At 54.1% G+C, this 18,575-nt stretch overlaps 2 protein-coding genes across 5 annotated transcripts; one reads left to right on the top strand and one right to left on the bottom strand.

The window, feature by feature from the left end:
- The first annotated feature begins 2,047 nt into the window (after positions 1-2,047).
- On the top strand, positions 2,048-7,222 carry CYREN (cell cycle regulator of NHEJ). Of its 4 annotated transcripts, none has more exons than XM_021692900.2 (4): positions 2,048-2,207; positions 4,455-4,709; positions 5,546-5,621; positions 6,503-7,222. In XM_021692900.2, exons 2-4 carry the CDS (start codon positions 4,567-4,569, stop codon positions 6,752-6,754), a joined length of 471 nt encoding a protein of 156 aa, XP_021548575.1. In that variant the 5' UTR covers positions 2,048-2,207; positions 4,455-4,566; the 3' UTR covers positions 6,755-7,222. The 4 variants fall into 4 exon arrangements, with proteins under 4 accessions (XP_021548575.1, XP_021548574.2, XP_021548576.1 ...); XM_021692899.2 differs by lacking the exon at positions 2,048-2,207 and adding an exon at positions 2,985-3,334 and having other exon boundaries at positions 4,553-4,709; XM_021692901.2 differs by lacking the exon at positions 2,048-2,207 and adding an exon at positions 3,367-3,448 and having other exon boundaries at positions 4,553-4,709.
- Positions 6,898-18,344, bottom strand: TMEM140 (transmembrane protein 140). The gene is made up of 2 exons (XM_021692904.2): positions 17,731-18,344; positions 6,898-8,853 (listed from the first exon to the last, which is right to left on the bottom strand). Exon 2 carries the CDS (start codon positions 8,815-8,817, stop codon positions 8,263-8,265), a length of 555 nt encoding a protein of 184 aa, XP_021548579.1. The 5' UTR covers positions 8,818-8,853; positions 17,731-18,344; the 3' UTR covers positions 6,898-8,262.
- Positions 18,345-18,575: the final 231 nt, after the last annotated feature.

Genomic DNA, 18,575 nt, shown 5'->3' with positions numbered 1-18,575 from the left:
GGAGCCAGCCGCCCGCGCCCTCTGCTGGTGAATGGTGAGAGGACCAGAGCCAGTGGGCCAAGCTTGCTTTTCCATCTGAGGCGGGCGAGGCGTGGGTCTCCGGCTCCGACGCTTGACAGGGGTGGCCTTGTTGCCCAGGTGCTCGGAACAGTCGTTGTAGGGCCTTTTTGGGCTCCAGCCCAGGTCTGGTGGTGCAGGTCCGGAGCAGGGGGTACTCCCAGTTACCTACTTCTAGAGAATCGTGAAGTTGGTACTAAGGCCTTGGCTCCCATTCTGCTGGGATTTGGAGGAAGAGTCGGGATTTATGTGACTCAATTATGAGAGAACACCAGGGACTGCTAAGTAGTTATTTACACATTTTTACCGATTTCTACCTTGGTAACCCTCTTTTCAAATGAAGAAAGACAAGACTTCTCCATTTACGATTTTCCCCATCTTCTGCATTGAAACAGCAAATTATCTCCCCCAGTGATTCTGTAGGACATTTAAGAAGCCGTCATGTGTTTCATTTGAGTGAGAGAATTCACTGTTTCACTTCACCATTTTGTTTCAGTTTCTTATTACCCATTCTCTCTGCTCAATATGGTCTCCACAGCTACTGGAATGTCTTTAAGGACTGCAAAGAAACAAAGTATACTTGAAAAGCTATGTCTTCTCTCCTTTCCTTTAAGCTCTGGGCCGAACGCCCACCTCCCTTTTGTTTTGACTTTGGCTTGAGATTGTGTGGGCTTCCCCAGCACACTGCCTAAAAACACAAAACAAAACCAGGATACTGCCTAGAAGCAAACAAAACCCAAATCCCATTCACCTCTGACCTTTTGAAATTACCAAATACAGGTGGCCAAACCTGCTGGCTTGTCTCTCCCCAGCCTTCACTCCATCCTGAGTGCTGGGCAGGCTGTGTTCATCCTGGTGTTCTCCCTGTGCAACACATACCCGTCTAGGATGAGCTCTCATCCGGTCAGTCCCGTCCAAACTTGAATTTCCTTCTCCTTCACAAGAGCTGCTCAGCCCTTGCCCAGAACCCCAGCAAGACTCCTCCCATTCTTTTGGGCAAGGGCAGCTTATTGGGAAGCCGTCAAGCCAAGCCAGTGCAGCTCAGCCCCCCCCCCCCCCGCGCCCCCCCCCCCCGGGGGGGGGGGGGCCCCCCCCCCCCCCCCCCCCCCCTGGCCCGAGCTGCTTGAGAGCCCCTCGGGGCCTCCCCCTCTCTGTCCTCTGACCTGTCTGCTCTATGCTTATCACCTCTGCTGGGCCTGGGAGCACGGCTTTCAAAGCACTTTAGCTGTTGACTCCAGCCTGTCCAGATCCCACAGCTCGAGTTTTCTGTCCCCGCTTGGGCTTCTCTCCCTTCAAACAGAAAGCTGCTCACGCAGATACAAAGGTTTCCTGTTCCTCAGACCTCATTTTTTAGCTGGCAATGGGAAGAGGTTGTAGGGACTAAGAACAAGTATTTTCTGTTCCTTTATTCACAAAACAAAATGATGCTTCACAGCTTGAGAGCAGAGGACCCTGGAAGTCAGAGAGGTTCTAACACTTTTCGTGGAACCAGAGAAGCAGGGCCTGCTCCCCCCACCCCCCGCCCCGGGTGTTGCCCTCCGGAAAAGACTGGAGGCAGAGTCCAGGTTCAGCCTGCAGCTAGACGACCCTAGTGTACGACGGGTTGGTTTTATGACTTGAAACCATGGATTTATCTCCTTAAGCCTTGATTGGGCTAAACGTTTCTGGCCCAGCATGTGAAAGTGCTTTAGAGAAACCCAAAGTACCACATAGCTGGAAGAGAGCTTCAGGGTCCGGAGTCCCCAAGCTTGGGATGGAGCTCCCCTGTTGTGCACCTCTAATGTATGGAGACTCATTACCCCATTAGCGGATTTGTTATAAATCACGGTTAAAAGGGCTGCCTTGGTAATTTCACATTTGGGGGCCAGACGGTCAGTTCTGATCATCCTTTTACTTCAAAGTATGGCAGGAGAAGGTTCACCTGTGACAGCTTATGCTTGTGTTTTTTGTCATGTCTGTGACCTGGGAGTTTCTTTGCTGGCCTCTTTTAGCCTGCTGTAAGCTGAGTGTGATTTTAATGAAAACTAGATGCTAGCTCCACGTGTCCACGGCAGTGCTCAGAACCAGGCTGAACGCAGACCACCTGGGAAGCTTTGTGGAGCTGCCCCGCTCGAAGAGGGAGCACCTGGCCACCAATCTGAATGTTCAGTGTTAGTGACACCTACTTCCTTTAAGATAACAGATATAAACAGAGGCTTTAATTTCTTTTCCTGCACCCAAGGGGCTCACCTTGTGCCCCCTCCCCCTGGGATGTGGACCCCCAGTAGGGAGAGTTGGCCTTGATCCCTGTGGGAATCCTGAGCTTTAAAAAATGCAGACCCTCCTCCCCTCACCCTAATTTCTCACTCGGGGGGCCCAGGATAAAGTCCGACTAGCACACCTCAAATGGAGCCATGTTTGGGGACTGTTAAAAAATATTCTGTTAAATAGAAAATTATTCATGACACTTGTTAAAAATATCAAGGCAGACTTTATTCAAGGGCGGGTACTACAGTGAGGTTTTGTAGTAGGGGAGAGCCATCAGGCTTAACTCTGGATACAACAAGGAAAAGGGACTTTATAGCCAAGGAGCAGGGTGGGGTCAGTGGATGGAAAGTTGCTAAGAGGAAACACCAGGGGTAAGGGGGATGGGTGAGGAGGAGGGCTCTGGCTAAACTCAGCACCAGGATTCTTGCTGAAGGCAATCTAGGTGATCAGACATCACCTGCAAGATGGTGAAAGACAAGGAACCCTCCCAAATGGGAGGGCGATCAGGTTTGGGGATGGGGGTCCTGGCTAAAATGACTTGGTAGGATGCTTGCTAAAACTGGACGGTGCAGAGAGGGGCAGGGAAGCTCCAAACGCAGGGCCTAGATGAGAGTTCAGAGGAGCCCGAGCGGAGTTTGGTCCAGGAGAGACTGTCAGGCCCCCAGACCGCAGGCGGGTCCCGATCCGGGCGGGGACGCCAACGGCGCGAGCTGCCTGCAGGGGGCGCGCCGGGTCTCCGAGCGGGCCGCGGCCGGGGCCGGAAGTGCCGGGGCGGGGCGGGGGCGGTGCCGCGTCCCCACCACCGCCCCGGGCCGCCTCTCGGGCCCGCCCCCGGGAATCCCGGAAGAGCGGCGGGCGAGCGGGGGAGGCGGGAAGCCCGGACCCGAGGAGCGCGCCGTCCGGACTGAGCTCCGCCCTGCCCCCCTGCCCGGAGCACCGGGGCCGCGAGCGTGCGGGCGGCCTCCCTCCCGTGGTCCGCCAGGCCCCGCGTGCAGGTCTACGTGCCTCCCTTCCGCTCTCGCCCCCGCAGGTTGGCAGTCGTCTCGCCGCGGTCGGGGCGGCGCACGGTCCCCGAGGCAGCGGCGGGCGGTGGATTGGGAGTGCCGGGCCCATCCCGAGCGTGCGGAGCTCGGTCTCCCCCCAGGTAGCGCGGGCTCGTTCTGCCTCCCCGGCCCTCCCCGCCGGGCCTCTGCCCTCCTTGGAGCCCCGGCAGCATGGCGGCGGTTAGGCGCAAGGTTTGGCCTGCACGACCCGGCTGCGAGTCCTGGCTGGCCATTTCAAACTTTGTAACCTTGTGCACATTGCAGTCAGTTCCTCGTTTGTAAAATGGGCTTGATAATATCTGCCTCGGGGTCGAATAAATGTCCGTATGCCTGGCGGTTAGCAGTGCTCGTTAGTTGTGGGAATGACTATTAACGTTGCCTGAATTTGGACTGCAACGAGGTACGTTGGCCAAGGTCTGTCCTCTGGCCAGAAAGGTTAGAATGACGTCCTGCTCATTTTTTTCTTAAGTTGTAAACAGCCTAGATGAGCAATTAATGACTATGATTCAGAGAGAGATCCCTTATTCGGGGCTGACCCTTTTCTAGGCAAACATCTACTCCAGTAAGCTCCTCCCTAGGCGGAGCCCTAAGCTGCTTTCAGGATTCGATTTGTACCCTTTGAGCCCCAGGGTGGGGACTGAGCGTTAGGGGGAGGGGAGAAGAGAGACCAGGTCAGATGAGAGGCTGCCCTGGGGCCTTTGGGATTCTCCCATCCCAAAGCCAGCATCAGTTGTGGTCCCTGATCCCTACCACTGGCTAAAATCTGGCCAGTCAGAAGTATCTTTGGATTAAGGGAGGGAGTGTAGGTTGATTCAACCTTACTGGGGATCAAAAGGGTCTTGGGGTTCCCTGTAACCACACCAAGGTAGAGGAAATAAGTCTGGAGTTGGGGAGATGAGGGGGAGATCGTGAGAGATATGCTAAGAGTAGGAGAGGTGGGGCACCCTGAGGGCAGCGAGCACCTTGGATGGCAAGGACAAGGGGAATGGCCTTAGTCTCCTGGGCCCTGCTCTCTGCCCAGCTAACCTCTGGCCTGTCCTGACTAGTAATTACAGCTGATGACTGGAAGTATTCTAACTTCTTAGAATTCATTGGACTTTGTTCCAGGACACACAGACCTATCATTCCTGATGTGATGAGCATGGGGTTTGCTGTCCTGAATTAGAAAAGCAAATCATTAAGCCTGGGCCCTGACTCATCTTCAGGAGAGAAAAGCGAGATGGGAGACTTAAAATCTGAGGATAAAAAGAGGGTCCTTCCCACATGGATGACAGCCCAGGAGGCCGAGAAGAGAAAGGTTCCAGCGAAGACCCCCAAGGGGAGGAGACGGCCGGCAGCAGCGCAGAGGACTGTTGCAGCAAGGTGGGACAACTTCCGGCTGGGGTTCCCGGGGAATCAGGAGGAGGGAAGGTTTGGGGGCATAGCAGTTGCTGGGGCTGAGCCTTCCACAGGGAGGTGGGTGGGTGTTTCAGCCTTGTAGAAGCCTTTTCAGCTCGCAGGTGCACAGCCTGCAGGGGTGAAGTGAGCCCTCCCCTCACAGACAGACCCCGCCTCTGCGGGTGCATCTCCGCAGCCAGGCCCCCAAGGGCCAGCCCCCAGGCAGTGCTCCCCCTCTGGCTTGCACACATTAGCCAAGCTCTCAGACACCACTTGTCCAAAATGCCAGGCTCTTCATTTGCACCAAAAACTGTGACCAGCCAGGGGTCAAGCTAAGTGGACCAGGGTCCAGCCTCCCCGCGGGCAAATCTTCAGGGACGGACAGATGAGTAGCAGTCGCTGGGCCAGCGTGGAATCAGAAGCTGCGGGGCCAGTTAGTTGAACGGTGGTAATTTGGGGGAGTCTTCGGGCTGCCGGGGAGGGGACGTCCCTGCATTCTCCTAGACTGGGCACTACAGTGCCCCCCTCCCTGGCTCTTCCTTTTCTGAGTTGTCCTAACTGGACCCACCTCCCTTCTGACTTGCAGTCCTGCTCTACTGTGGTCATGGGTGCAGGTGGGGGTCAGTCGCGTCTGGGCGCGATGATCTATTTGATCTGCTGGTGTCCCTTGCATGTGGGCCACTGACCCTCAGGAGCCGGCCAGATTGGAAAGCGGCGGCGGGTGGGTAGGCCTGGGGATGTGACTCTTGCTCTCGTGTTCTTCCCCCTCGTGAGACCTGAGACCCGTCCGTCCCCATCCTAGCATCATGCCTTCCTTTCAGGCTTGCCGCGGCGAGGACCGTGTACTGCATGAGTGAAGCTGAAATGGTGGATGTCGCTCTGGGGACCCTGATTGAGGTACAGGCAGCTGTGTCTCTTCTTACTCGGAGGACCAGAAACTGGACTGGGCCCTTGATTAATGGCAACAAAAGAGACGCCGTGCATTCTCAGGCGGCCTTGGGGGGGGGGGGGGCGTCATCTGTCCTCCCATTTCTTACACCAGGCCCTTGTCTGGCACTTCTCTCAAGGTCGCGCTCCCCTTGGCCTCTCCCCACGCGAGGTGGGACTTAATGTTTGGGGCTGGACACGTGGGGAGGGAGGGCAGCCGTCTCTGGGGTGACTCTGTGCTGGTATGTGGAAGGGGACGGGAAGTCTTTAACTGCTTATGTTCTCCGAAGGGTCTCAGTTGGTGACTTCTGACCATTGTACTTCTCCTTAGCCGAATGCCTCCCTGGCCTCTGAGGCGGAGAGTAATTGTACCGCCTTAGTATTGGGTAGCTGACCAGGTACTTTCATGTATTACTGTCTCATTTAATCCTTGCCATCACCTGGTGATCGTTAGTTCAGATATTATCCCCATTTTACAGATAAAGAAATCGAGGCCCAGGGATTTCCCCTTAGTTGCACCGCCAGTAAGTGCCAGAGTTTAGGCCCACACTCAAGTTTTGTATCCCCTGCTCCTTCCATTCTGTCACCCCTGCCTTTCCAGATATATTTTTCCTGTTTTTCTTTTCCACTCTGGTATTCTTCAGGCCCCTGCCCACGTCTCTCCCACATTGGTCTTGACTTCTACAGGAGCTGTGAGGGGGTAGAAGGGTGGGGAGCGGGAGGAGCAGGGCTTGACCCGGTCACACGCTGGGCTTCACGGTGGCTTCTGCATTGCTGACGGATAAACTGTCACGTTCACTCGGGAAATAACATAATGTCTGTTTTGCCTGTCATTTGTCCTACTCCCGCAGGCCCGGAAACAGGAAAAGCCCTTGGAGCCACTGACCCTGGCAGGTGCTGATAAACCAGAGCTGTCCCCAACCTGCTCAACGTTGTCACCGAGTTCTGGGAGTAGAAGTGAGGATGAGGACAATGGGAAAGACGCCCTTCCTCCAGGCCTCCGCCCTCCTCAGGGGCCCACGGGGTCTGACTCTGCGTGCAGCAGGAGCCCTGAGGAGGACGAGGACATGTTAAAGTATGTCAGGGAGATATTTTTCAGCTAAGGGACAGACTTCCCAGGACTTCCTTCCCAGGGCGCTGAGGGAAGCCGGCTTCCCTTCCCGGCCTGGGGCCTGGCCGAGGATGCCGAAGAGGCCCAGTCCTCCCCTCCCTGGGCTGGCAGATGCACCAAGGAGGGGAAGCCCAGGAGGCTTTGGGCCTTGGGAGCTGTCGCGTTGAGTGTGTGGAAGTGAGGAACCATAGAATTTCTCTCTGCGCTGCGCCTCCTCCACTCGGAGGGTCTGGCTTTATTCACTTCCCAGGTTCAGGGAAAGGTGGACAAGGGGGTCACACTTACTGGAACCGTCGTAGAGTCAACTTAATAAATTTGAAAGAAGAAGGAGTATAGCCGCTAAGTTCACTGGAATTCCGACAGTCAGCGGGATCTCTCCCTAAGGAGGAAGCCTGTTTCCATCCCCCGTGCAGCCCGGGAGGCAGATGTCCTGCCCACAGGGATCTGCACTGGAAGGCCTCTGCCCCCCACGCTGCCACCCTCCTTCTACTCGGCGGCTCAGCCTCAGTCCCCGGGCAGTTGGGAAGCAAGACTGGGACAGGAGCCCGCAGGAGACTCTGCAGCCGAGATCCTGCCAGAGTCCCCAGTTCTGTCTCTATTCAGGGTGGCCTTGGACAGATGGAATGAGGCGGGCATTTGCTGCACAGGTTTTCCAACATGCAGGTGCTCAGAAATACAAACTGGTCCGCAAGGCGGAGGTTGTGCTCTTCTCCTTTGCAGTTCTGGGTGAAGTGAAGGGATGCAGCATCAGTATTTACGTGGAGCTGTTCTGTTCACCTTCCTCACCTCTCTGGGGATTTGTTGTGTTCTGTTCCCAACTCCCGGGGCCCGTGCTAGGAACGATTTGGCCGCTGATGCCCCTGCTTTGTCTGGCCTCGGGTCCAGGAGCCTTTCCAGGAGAGCCTTCAGAGCCACCAAGGCTTCTCTTTGTGCCCACGGGTTCGGTCTCTAGTGAATCCCTCAAGGGATCACTCCTGGGCCTTTGGGAGTGGTATTAGGGAAAGGGGGCTCATCACATCGCACCCACCACGGAGAGGGGCAGCTTGCTAACCGGGAGCCCCAAGGGACACCGAGGCGAGCTCTCTCTCTCTCATAATGTTCCCCATTGGTTGACATAAACCTTAACTGGGTTCTAGTTTGACATTTGGCAAATCGTCCTGGAAGTCAGGCCTCGTGACAGGAGTCCTCTCTCCATGAGCCTGAGGATGAAGTGAGAATGGCTTGCTCAGATCAGTGCAGGAAAGCAGGAGTTCTCAGGACGGTGAGCTGCGTGGTCTGGGGGTGCCCTTGGGAACCTTGGAAGTCCCGCCATTGCTGCCTCCTGGCCTCTTGACTCCAGGTACCCCACCTTCTCCGTGGCGGGGCCTGGCTCCTAGGGCTTGAGATGGGCATTCGCTATCAAACAGGCTGAGAAGACATACCAGCCCCTCAAGTTTCTGGCACCTTCTCTGAGCATAGTTCAAACTGAACTCTGGCGATCACGTTAACCTTTTGACAGACCTAGTAGTTGTCCAGCTTGCTCTTGTCCTCCGCCCTCTGAGGGAACACGATCGTGGCCATGAGCAAGAGGACGAGTAAGGCCTGCGCGGTGCCCAGAGCTAGAAACCCGGGCTCCAGCAGGGAGAGCCTGACCCACTTCCACGTGTAGGTGAGGAAGAGGCCCAGGCCACTGGCCAGCAGCACGGAGGACGTGGCGAGGAAGCCCACCGCCAGCCGCCACTCTCCCTTGCTGCTGTTGCACCAGGCCAGGAAGAGAGGCAGGGGGACGAAGAGCATCAAGACCAGGGCCCCATACACACCAAGCCTGGCCAGGGCCAGGCCGACCCGCGACACGCCCAGGGCCTCCAGCTCAGGGAACTGGCGGCACCGCAGGGAGCCGGTGCCCTGGTCCCACAGGCAGAAGTTGTAGAAGCCGACTCTGAGGTTGGGCAGGTCCGTGAGGTTGCCGGCCTTCCAGAGGAGAGCATAGAAGAGCAGGGAGATGGCTGCCGCCGTGGCGGCCATGATGGCCAGGAAGCGCAGCTGTGCGCCCTGCCTTGGGCTGGGCATGGTCATCTTCCCCTGCCCTTGGCACGGCCGCCTTCCGGGTACCTGCGGGAAGGCACATCCGTGAGCGTCCTCACAGTTCCTGGAATTCCGTAAACACCCGTGGCACCCTTCCTCCCGACCCCAGTGGGAACCAGAAGTTAGAGGGAGCCTCCAGGCAGCACCCACTCGGTGAGTCCTCAGCCGCCTCTCGGGGCCAAGTTCAGGGGGAAGGGCCCCCCGCGGGGCAGCTGGGAGTGCCTGAAACGTGCACACTGATGCCCTCTCAACAGGGGTTTCGCTGCACTTTCAACACCACAAGCCACTGGAAACGTCTGAGGGAGTTGCTCAGATCCTGACGAGGGTGGGCTCGTTGGGGGTGAAGGAGACGCCGCTCCTTGGGGGCCCGGAGGGGGAGGACGGTGCTAAAGGCTCCGTGGGGGACAGCAGCACCACCCAGGAGCTGGAAGAACCACTCTCAGTGGGACCCAGACCAGTCAGATCAGAACTTCTAAGGTTGGGGCCAGGCACTGGTTGTTCTAGAAGCTCTGTAGCATGTTCTCACGTGAGCTGGGGTTGAGGAGCCCTGTGAGCTCAGCTGCCCGGCTCTGGGAGTCAGGACTTGGTGAAGACGAGAGGCCACCCGGTAATGAAATCACACAGTCGTACTCCCTACTTTTTAAGTGTCTACAAGTTTTTCCTGACAACAGTAATTATAGAAATCTTGGAAAGTCATTTTTAAAAGAAAAAATAGAAAAAAATCACCTCTTCTCCCACCGCATACATAGAATCACTGTTAATTGTCTACCAATATTTTTTTCCTATGTGGTGTATTTTTAAATAATCATACAGTTGACCACAATGATTTTCTCACTGACTATTGTGAACCTTTTTTCAAAGCTGTTAAATAGTCTTCAAAAACGTGGTTAATGGCTGCGTAATAGCTCATGTCGTAGATTTATCCATGACACTATCAGACAAATTGTGTCCATTTTTCACCATTATAAGTGACAATCAGGGAAGATGCTTGTACGATTCTGATTTTTCCTTAGGCTAGATCTCTAAGAGTACAATCAGAGTCAAAAGTAAAAAAAATTTTTGGTGATTTTATTGCATATTGCCCAATTGACCTGCAGAAAACTTCATGGTAATCCCTGTCATGTAGTAGACACCTTCCTCATCTTATTTGAAAAATCTTTTCACTCCATTTTTACTCCAAAGGACTTCTCCAAATTGGCCCCTACAACAGTCGTCTGCATATGATACCTTTGTATTTGTAAATCTTCCAGTGTGGAATAAAATGGCCATTGACAGCCCAGAGCCCTGGGAACTCAGTGCTGCCGGCCTTAGGCCTCAGAAGACAACAGGTGCTGGGGACAAACTAGAGTGACATCTGGTCAGCACCGGAGGGCAGCGTCTGAAGGGTCCCCTGGGGAGGAGCGGGCCCTCCCTCTTTCCCACAGCTGACTGGAAGGAAGGGGTGTCTGACCACATCCCTTATTTGTTCTGTGAGAACAGAAGGTGCCCGGAGGGAGAGAAAGAACACGCACTTGGGAACAGGATGTGGGGCTGCACAGCGCTGGGCTGGCTGCTGCTCGTGTCCTGTAGGACGTCGGGACAGACTTCAGACCTCGTGGACGAAGAGGCTGGAGGCTGGTCTTAGCTTCTTTGTCTAAATGTTTCATAGTGAAAGCTTACGATGTTGGGCTGGAAAAGCCCGCGGCACTCCCCTCCTCGGCTGTCCCAGGAGCCCACCCTGGCTTTTTTGGCCTTTAACAATCCTAGCAGTCACGTTCTTGCCACCGTGAGCTTTTTAATTCCCTTTCACAATAAGCCTTGCTTCCTTCAGAGGGTAACTGGGGAGACTGCTGAGTCACTGTCACCCTTTTTAGCTCAACTTTTTCCTGTTTACAACAAAGCAATAGATGCTGATTGTAGAACACTAGAAAAATAGGCGAACGACTAAACATCATCTGTACCTTTGGGTTGTAGAAATAACCACTCTTAACAACACATTTCCTTCCATAATGCTGTTTTACACAGTTGCGCTCGCATAACTGTATGTTTGTATCCCGCTTTGTAAACACCATGATAGCGTGAGTACACTTGTATATATTACGTTGTTCGACATTACTTTGTAAGACTAGAAATAATACTGTGGTGGATGTTGGTGAACCACCGTCTCTTGCCACTGGCACTTGCTTCTCAAGACCCCTGAAGTGCCCTCTCCTGAGTCATGGAATCAAAAGAAACTTCACAAACTGTCCTGGCACCTTTGTTCCCTTTCACAGAGGAGGGTCAGTAGCTCCGGTCTCCATCTCGGCTAAAATACCCACCAGCTTACTCACTGCAGAACTCTGTTGTGGACCCATATTGATCCTGCACTTCCTTACACCTTCTCCTTTGTCACTGTCTGCTCATGGCTTTCCATATTACATTTTCATCTTATTCCAATGATCGAGATTCCCACAAAACTCCCTTCTCTTCTCCTTTGTCTTATGTAAAAACACCAAAAAGACCCATCCTCGTCCTATTTTTTTCCGATCCGTTCTTCCTGCCCGCACGTCTAATGTCACCCAGTACCCAGATGTTCTGTAGAGCTGGGGCTTAGGTCTCTCACCAGCTACCCGATGCACACCTGCATGCCTCTGTTGTTCACGACGTCCCGAGGGGGCCTCACAGGGCACCCCTGCACATCTTTCATGCCACGTGACCGCTCATCTGCCACCCACGGCAATTCTGTTCCACTCACTAGGCGTCCAGCGAGCCCTTGGAATGTGGCCCGCGGCGGGGCGTGGGGGGCCCACGGAGAGCCGCCCCTCCAGGAGTGTAGGCACTGGACTCCCGGATCTCCGACTTCCTCCCCCCGCAATACTATCCTGTGCTCGCTCTCCCTGGAGGGCTGTACATCTTCTGGAACATGCTACCAAGGGTGCCCTCTTTTCATGCAACATGAACAATGACCTGGCCTTCCTCCTGCTCCTTTGAGGACAGGACCTCTCCTATTAGCCTTGCTCCCCCCACCCCCCCGCCCAATCCCCAGCTTCCACTAACAGTGGCATTCACTGTATTTTCCAAGAACTGAAGGCAAGTCAGGACTTGGGTACTTGCCAGTTCCTGGCCTGGAATGCTCTTCTGTTGTCACAGGTCTCCCTCCCTCGCCTCCCTTGGCTCTCTCTGCTCCAGTGTTCCTTTCTCAGGGACGCTGCCCAATTAGCGTCTTCGCCTTGACCGCATACCCCCATCCCCAGCAGCCGCAGCTGGGGCTCCCCGGGCCCCTTTCCTGCTCTCTCCCTGCAGCCTTTTTACAGTCTCCCATTCTCAACCTTTTCTTGTCGCCCCACCCTCGGCCCCAGTGGGATATAAACTCCATGAGGGCCAGGACTTATCTGCTGCTCATTTATGTGTCTATGGTTAGCTGGCTGACTGGCTGTTTATCTACCAAAAAATCTATCACTTACTGTTACGGCCCCAACACCCAGGGCCACCAGGCACAAGGCAGGCACTCAATGTCTACTGAGTGACGTGTGAATGACTGAATGAACGTTCACAATGGCACACGGAGTTGCTCAAACTCCTCCCTGTGTTTACACCGCCCCCACTCTGGGCTCAAAGTTTGGGCACCTCCCTCCCCGTCTGGAACATCGCAGGCCTGTTCCTGGGGGCTGTTGTGAGACGTAAGCACGGCAGTTGTCCACACCGGCCGACCGATGCCTGGCGCGCGGCCTGCTGCACCAGCTCTGCTGATCCTGGTGGAGCGGTGTCCGCGATCGATGGATCGATCAAGATCGATCGGGGGAGAAAAGGGAGGTGAGGGCAGGGAGAGGAGGAGGGCTGGGAGTGCCGCATGAATGGAGAGCCAAGCGAAGCCAGGGAAGAAAATGTCAGCGGAATGAAGCCACACAAACCATCTGACGGGACGAGCCCGACGGAGTGCTTAGTGTCGGGCGGTCCTGGCCCGGACTAACTCCTCTCTTATCAGTGTGTTCACGGCTAGGGTGTGGTTCTGACAAAAATCAAAAGGGAAGAAGAAAGGGAAATGTGTCATATTTCCTTTGGCAGAAATAGGAGCCCAGGTTCTTCTTTTTCCAACCTGGGCCGCAGCGGTGCCTCCCAAGTGTGTGCAGGTGGGGACATCTGCCCGGGTCTCCCCGCGGTCAGTGTTTTAGGCAACACGTGCCATTCTGATGCACTTAATTCCGCACGTAAAGGAAAGCAGCTTCGCCAGCAGAAACAGGACCATACCCCGAGACTGCTCGTAGGGCCAAAATCATCAGGCTCAAGGCCTCCCCGTTGGCCGAGCTACTCAAGTAGGCTGTGGCAGTGGTTCCGGTGACGTTAACTGGCTCTTGGTTCATCTGTTTTGTTGCTTGCTAGCCCCTGCGAGCAGATGATCCCGCTGGGGGCAAAGGTCAAAGACAATTTAGAGGGAGAAACAGTCCTTCATAACGAGCACAGGCCTGCACCTTGGGCCCATCCGCATTTGGTGTTTCGCGGCGGGACTCCACAGCTAGTTGAGGGGAGGCTAAGGTTAAGGTTCCCCGGACCCGAAGCAGAGTTTGAAGGCAAGTAGTACTAGAAACTAGGACTGCCACTGGCTGTCACTCTTGGTTCTCCTGCCCGGCCCTCTCCTGCAATCCCGACAGAGAGCCACAGCCCCCTCCTACCGAGGAGGCCAGGGTTTCCTCTCGTGACTCCATGAACGGCCCATTTTGGATGGTTCCCTCTGTCACAGGCCCTGTGGAATCAGTAGCATTCAGGGCAAACCAGGGGCCTGGCTTCACTGAGCTTGCCTTCTGGTTGGGGAGACCAACGCCGACGGTATACTTTTAAAAAGATAATTATAATTTTGAAAAGATTTGGGAAGGAAATAAACAGGATGAAGTAAAGGAGAGAAGGTGACGGGAGGAAGCCATTCGTCTCGATCGGTGGGTCAGGGAAGGCCTGCATGGGGAGGAGACATTTGGTTTGAGGCCTGAGGAACGTGAAAGAGCCCTGCTGAGCTGGGCCAGGGGAAGAGCCTTCCAGGGAGCAAGTGCAGTCGTTTTGAACGCTTGGTTGGGAGATGAACAGATTTCCAGGGCCGGGGCAGCAGCCCCATAACTAAGGAGAGGGGACGAGACCAGTCCGGACCGGCGAGTGGTCCCTGGTCCCGGAGGGCCTCGTAGGGCAGGGTGACAGGTGTGGATTATATCCTTGTAACCGAGTGTTCCATTAACTCATGTCCCTGTTCCCCAAACACAAGGAGCTAGGTGCCCAGATGGCAGGTTGAAAGCCCAGGCGGCCCTGTGATTTGGGACAGACGGAGCCAAGTCCAGCGGCTACCTCACACACATCCTGCCAGGTAGCCCTGCGGGACGCACCGAGGCCTACTTGAATGTTGTTGCACCCAAGAAGAGGAGGACGTCAAGAATAATCGACAGTCACGAACACCTAGACCTTAAATTTTTCAAGAGGTCTTTAGAGAGTTGGCTGGAAAGACGGGTAAGTTTCCCAGGAACTTGACCTCCATCCTCACACGGGAGGGGAGGGTTCTTCCCTGGCGAGTTTGTAATGCATATGAAAGGGCTTCAAGACACAAAATAACTCAAAGAAAGCAAATCACCACCAAGTTGAGTAGCAGACGCTCTGGGGCCTCCCCCTCCAGCCTGCAGGGCCAGTATTTGGGGAACCTGCGAAAGCCAGTCCTGGCCTGGTCAGTCTCGGGGCTGGGGTGGGCTGGCGGCCTGAGGAGAGGGCGGAGGCTGGCTAGCTCCCCTCACAGAAGCGCTGGGCGTCTCGGGATCCCCTCCCAGAGTCTGTTGATGTCTAGGTTGGGGCTGACACAGTGAATTCTTCATGTGCCTGGACCACAACATGGAGGCCGCGGCGGCGCCCAGCCCAGGTCGCAGTTCTCAGCCTAAGTCAGCCGTCGAGGACCCCTAACGCACACGGAGCACAACCCTGGAACCCTGCTCCCGCTAGCTCGCCTTACCCCACAGAGCAGGGCCTCCTAGCTAGTCATGCCCCCTGGTTTCCACACTGCGGCTTCGCTCCACCACACGCTCTTGCCCCAAATCCCGCCCCGGTGCTCCATGCTTGGGAGGCGCTGTCCTCCCCCAGTCCACAGCTTGTTGTCCCTCAAATCAAGGAAGGGTAATCACATGCCTGAATTGTTTTCATTTTGTCATTTGACAGGGCTGAGAACGCTGAGGTGCTGTGAGCCCGGGGTGCCAAGCTCTGAAGAAGCTCAGTTGCTAATGAGAACACACTGTCCATGTATTCCACGATTAAATTTGCAGGTATTTGTTAACACTTATTAAATCACTTGAAGATGTACCATTCTGAGGCTAGAGTCACTGAAGTAATCACAGGATCCGGTTCCCAGGTAGATTCCTAGAAATAATGGGGGAAATTGGGCCCCAGCGCCCCCAATGGTAGCCCCCCAGGTGTACTGGAATGGACAGCTCAAGAGTGGAGTATCTCAGAAAAGACACACGTAGGAAGTTAATATGCGAAAAAAGTGGCATTACAGTTCAGTGGGAGGTTTTCCATTAACTAGCGCTGGAGCGGTTGATGAGCTACCTGAAAACCAGACAAAACTGGTTTAAGTCCTTGTCTCTTGCCACATAGCAAAATAAAGTTCACATGGATCCAAACTGACATGTGATGAACAGAGGGGGAAAAAAAGAAAAGACCTAGAAAAAAGTGAAGATTTGATTTACGACTGAGAAACAACACTTTGAACTTAAAAGCAAATTGAAATCACAAAAAATTTGTACAGATTTAACCATTTAGACAGTTACATTTCCATATAACATAATAAATCACAAGTCAATGAGCGTGGAAAATATCTGCAATAAGTATGAAATGATTAATAATACTAATATACCAAATGTTCATACAAATAGGTAAGAAAAACAACCCCTGTAAAAAGGGACAAAGAATATGAGGACATTTCAGAAGAGAAGGACTGCCAAATAGGTCACTGTAGCTTTATACTCTCTACCAAATGTGTGGGAGTTTCCCTCCACCAAGCAATTCTCTGTGACACCAGCTGGTGTCCTATTTAACTCAATTCTGACACCATCTACTTGAAGAGAGTGTTAGGTCCCCCAGGCAAAGGGCTTAGTCCCATAAGCGGCCTCCTCCCCCACTCCTGGCTCCAGAGGAGGCTTCATGACCAGGACTGATGGATGACATCACTGGGCACTGGGTGTGGGTGATTGTATCTCCAGCCAGTCGGCCTCCCCGGAGGTTGTGGGCTGGAGTTAAAAGTTGCCCTCTAATCCCAAGGTTCCCTCCCTTGACAACCAAACCCCATCTATAGAGATTTGCCAGAAGTCAGCTCATTAACATAACAGATGTGCTTGAAAGGAGCTTGTTAACAGATAAAGAAGACACCCTTATCTCTATTATCACTTAGGGAATTCCAAGGGTTTTAGGAGCTCTGTGCCAAGAAGGGGAATAAAGACCAAATATATATTCTTCTTACGTAAATCGCGGTATCTCATTAACTAACATGAAAAAAGTCTGTACCTTTTGTAACGCAAGCAAAGATATGCCAAGTCAAATAACCTAGGAGTTTCCCTATCAAAACTGCAGATGAAAACGTTGGTTGTCACAGAAGGCATGGCAAAGCGGGCATGTTCATGCGGTGATGGTGGAAATGGTTAAACATCCATGCAGACTTTCTAGGAGGCAGTTTGGCAATATGCACTGAAACCCCTAAAAACCATTCTTTCTGGCCTAGTAATTCCACTTAGAGGAGTTTATCCTAAGGCAGCAATCAGAAACGCAATCAACGATTTATATACAGGAATGTTCATTGCAGTATTTGGCAAAAAATGGGAAGGAACTCTAATGCCCACCAGTGGAATTAAATTAAGACATATCAAGGCAATGAAACTCTGCAGACTTTAGAAAAGTCACGTCTAAAATCACACTCTATAGTATGACAGCAAGACAGAGACTAAGGAAACATTCTAAAATGTTAACGTTAGCCATGGTAGCTATCTGTGGGTGGTGGCAGCCTTATGGACAATTGTTCTCTTTTTCAATTAAAAATATTCCAGAATTAGGTGCTGTATTTATGTAAAACTGAAATGCAGAAAACAAACAAACACCCTTCACGATTAGGTAAGATAAGGCAGGAGTTGGCTGGAAAGAACACGGAGAAAGGGGAGTATGCGCAGAATCCCAAGTCTTAGGAACTGAGTCTCAGGTCTGGGGCTTCTGGAGGGATGGGGTGTAGGGAGAAGATACTGAAAAATGCACACTAGTTGTCAGGAGGTAAGAAGGAAAGAAGGAGTGTATGTGTGTTTTCTTTCCCAAAGGAGCCTTTGGTTTTACAGGTGAAGAAGTGTAACAGAAGTTATTAAAGGAAACAGTCCATAGTAAAATATGTTCAGATAAGCACCAGCAGCCCCAAGATCCCACCATGAATTTCCATCAGCATGAGAAGCAATGCAGTCTAGTAACAGAGGGTCCGAAAAATCTTAGACCCTGTAATAGCCCGAGTCAAGAACAGGTCTTTCCGACAATCTTAACCCGCAATGTGTGTTTTAAGGATTTTAAGTGTGGTTTTGTAACTTCGAGGACTAGTTTAGCTCCTGCGAGTCGCGGATCTGCTCCTGCCTGGCTGCCCGTTTCTGCGCAGCAGCCCACCCCGCAGGCCACACACACGCATTTGTACGGACTTGGGGCGAGCCCCTGGCGCCCACACTTGTCCCGGCGTGGCTCTCCCGGGGGGACACTGGCGTCGCCCGCACCGTCTTGGGGGCCGGGGGTGCCCACGTTGGGGCCGGAGGGAGCTGCGGGAAGGAGGGCCGAGCGGGCAGGGCACGGCAGGTCCTGGGGCGGGGGGACAGGTGCGGGCCCGGGCTCGTTGCCGGAATGTGGGGGGCGTGCGCGGGCCTGAGGCTCGCCGGGGCCCCGCGGGGCCGCGTGCGGGCGGGTACTTACCGCAGAAGAGGCGGACCCTGCGGCGAGCCTCGCAGGCAGGCGGGTCCCGCGCGGGCTCCGGAGAGGGGCCGGGGGCAGCGGGGGGCAGCGGGGCCGAGCGGGCAGACGCGGGGCGGCGGCCCTGGTCGCGTTGGCACTCGTGCCCAAGTCAACAGTAGTCTGAAGGCCGGGCCCCTGATGCGGACTGGTGCCCCAGCAGCTGATTTCACTTTCATTTCTTCACTCGCCGGTGGCCCGTGACTTTTCGGGAAAAAGGGGTGTAAACAACGTGGCGGCTCAGCAGCCCGCATCCTGTCCCCACACTAGAGCCCGCGAGCCGAGGGACGGCAAGAGCCAGGTGAGTGTCTGGACAGCACACCCGGATCCCGCACGGCAAAGGGCCTGGCGTTTAGACGCCGCGTAAACACGACCTAGGGTTTTATTCGCAAGGGACCTTCCCCGTCCTCCGGTCTAAGGCCCCGGGCCCGGTCCCACCGTCTGTCTGCCCCTTCCTTTTCCCAAACCGCCTTTGTGGGATGGCTGGGCTTCCCAGGACCCAAACCCTGGTGTTCTTCGGGGTCCCACCAGGATGTTTAGGCCGCTGGAACGTCTCTTCCTTCAAAATAAGAGCAGGACGAAGCTTTTATTTTGTAATCAGCGGGGCTCCTAGCCAGAGTTTAAAAAATTGCTTCCTTGGCTCACATGACCAGCTGGGCTTTCCAATTTGGAGCAAAGCTCGCTTAAGTCAGAAGACAGCTACCCTAGGAATACTGGAATCCTTTCCCTTCCCCCTGTCCTTCCCCCAGGGGGAGTTCTTTGAAATGCCACATTCCCCCCCTTTGTAGTTCTTTTATTTATTTTTAAGA

This window comes from Neomonachus schauinslandi, chromosome 12 (assembly GCF_002201575.2).
Source record: "Neomonachus schauinslandi chromosome 12, ASM220157v2, whole genome shotgun sequence".
Lineage (NCBI taxonomy): Eukaryota > Metazoa > Chordata > Mammalia > Carnivora > Phocidae > Neomonachus > Neomonachus schauinslandi.
The sequence above is the reverse complement of the archived record's forward strand: the minus strand, read 5'-3'. Positions and strand labels throughout refer to the sequence as shown.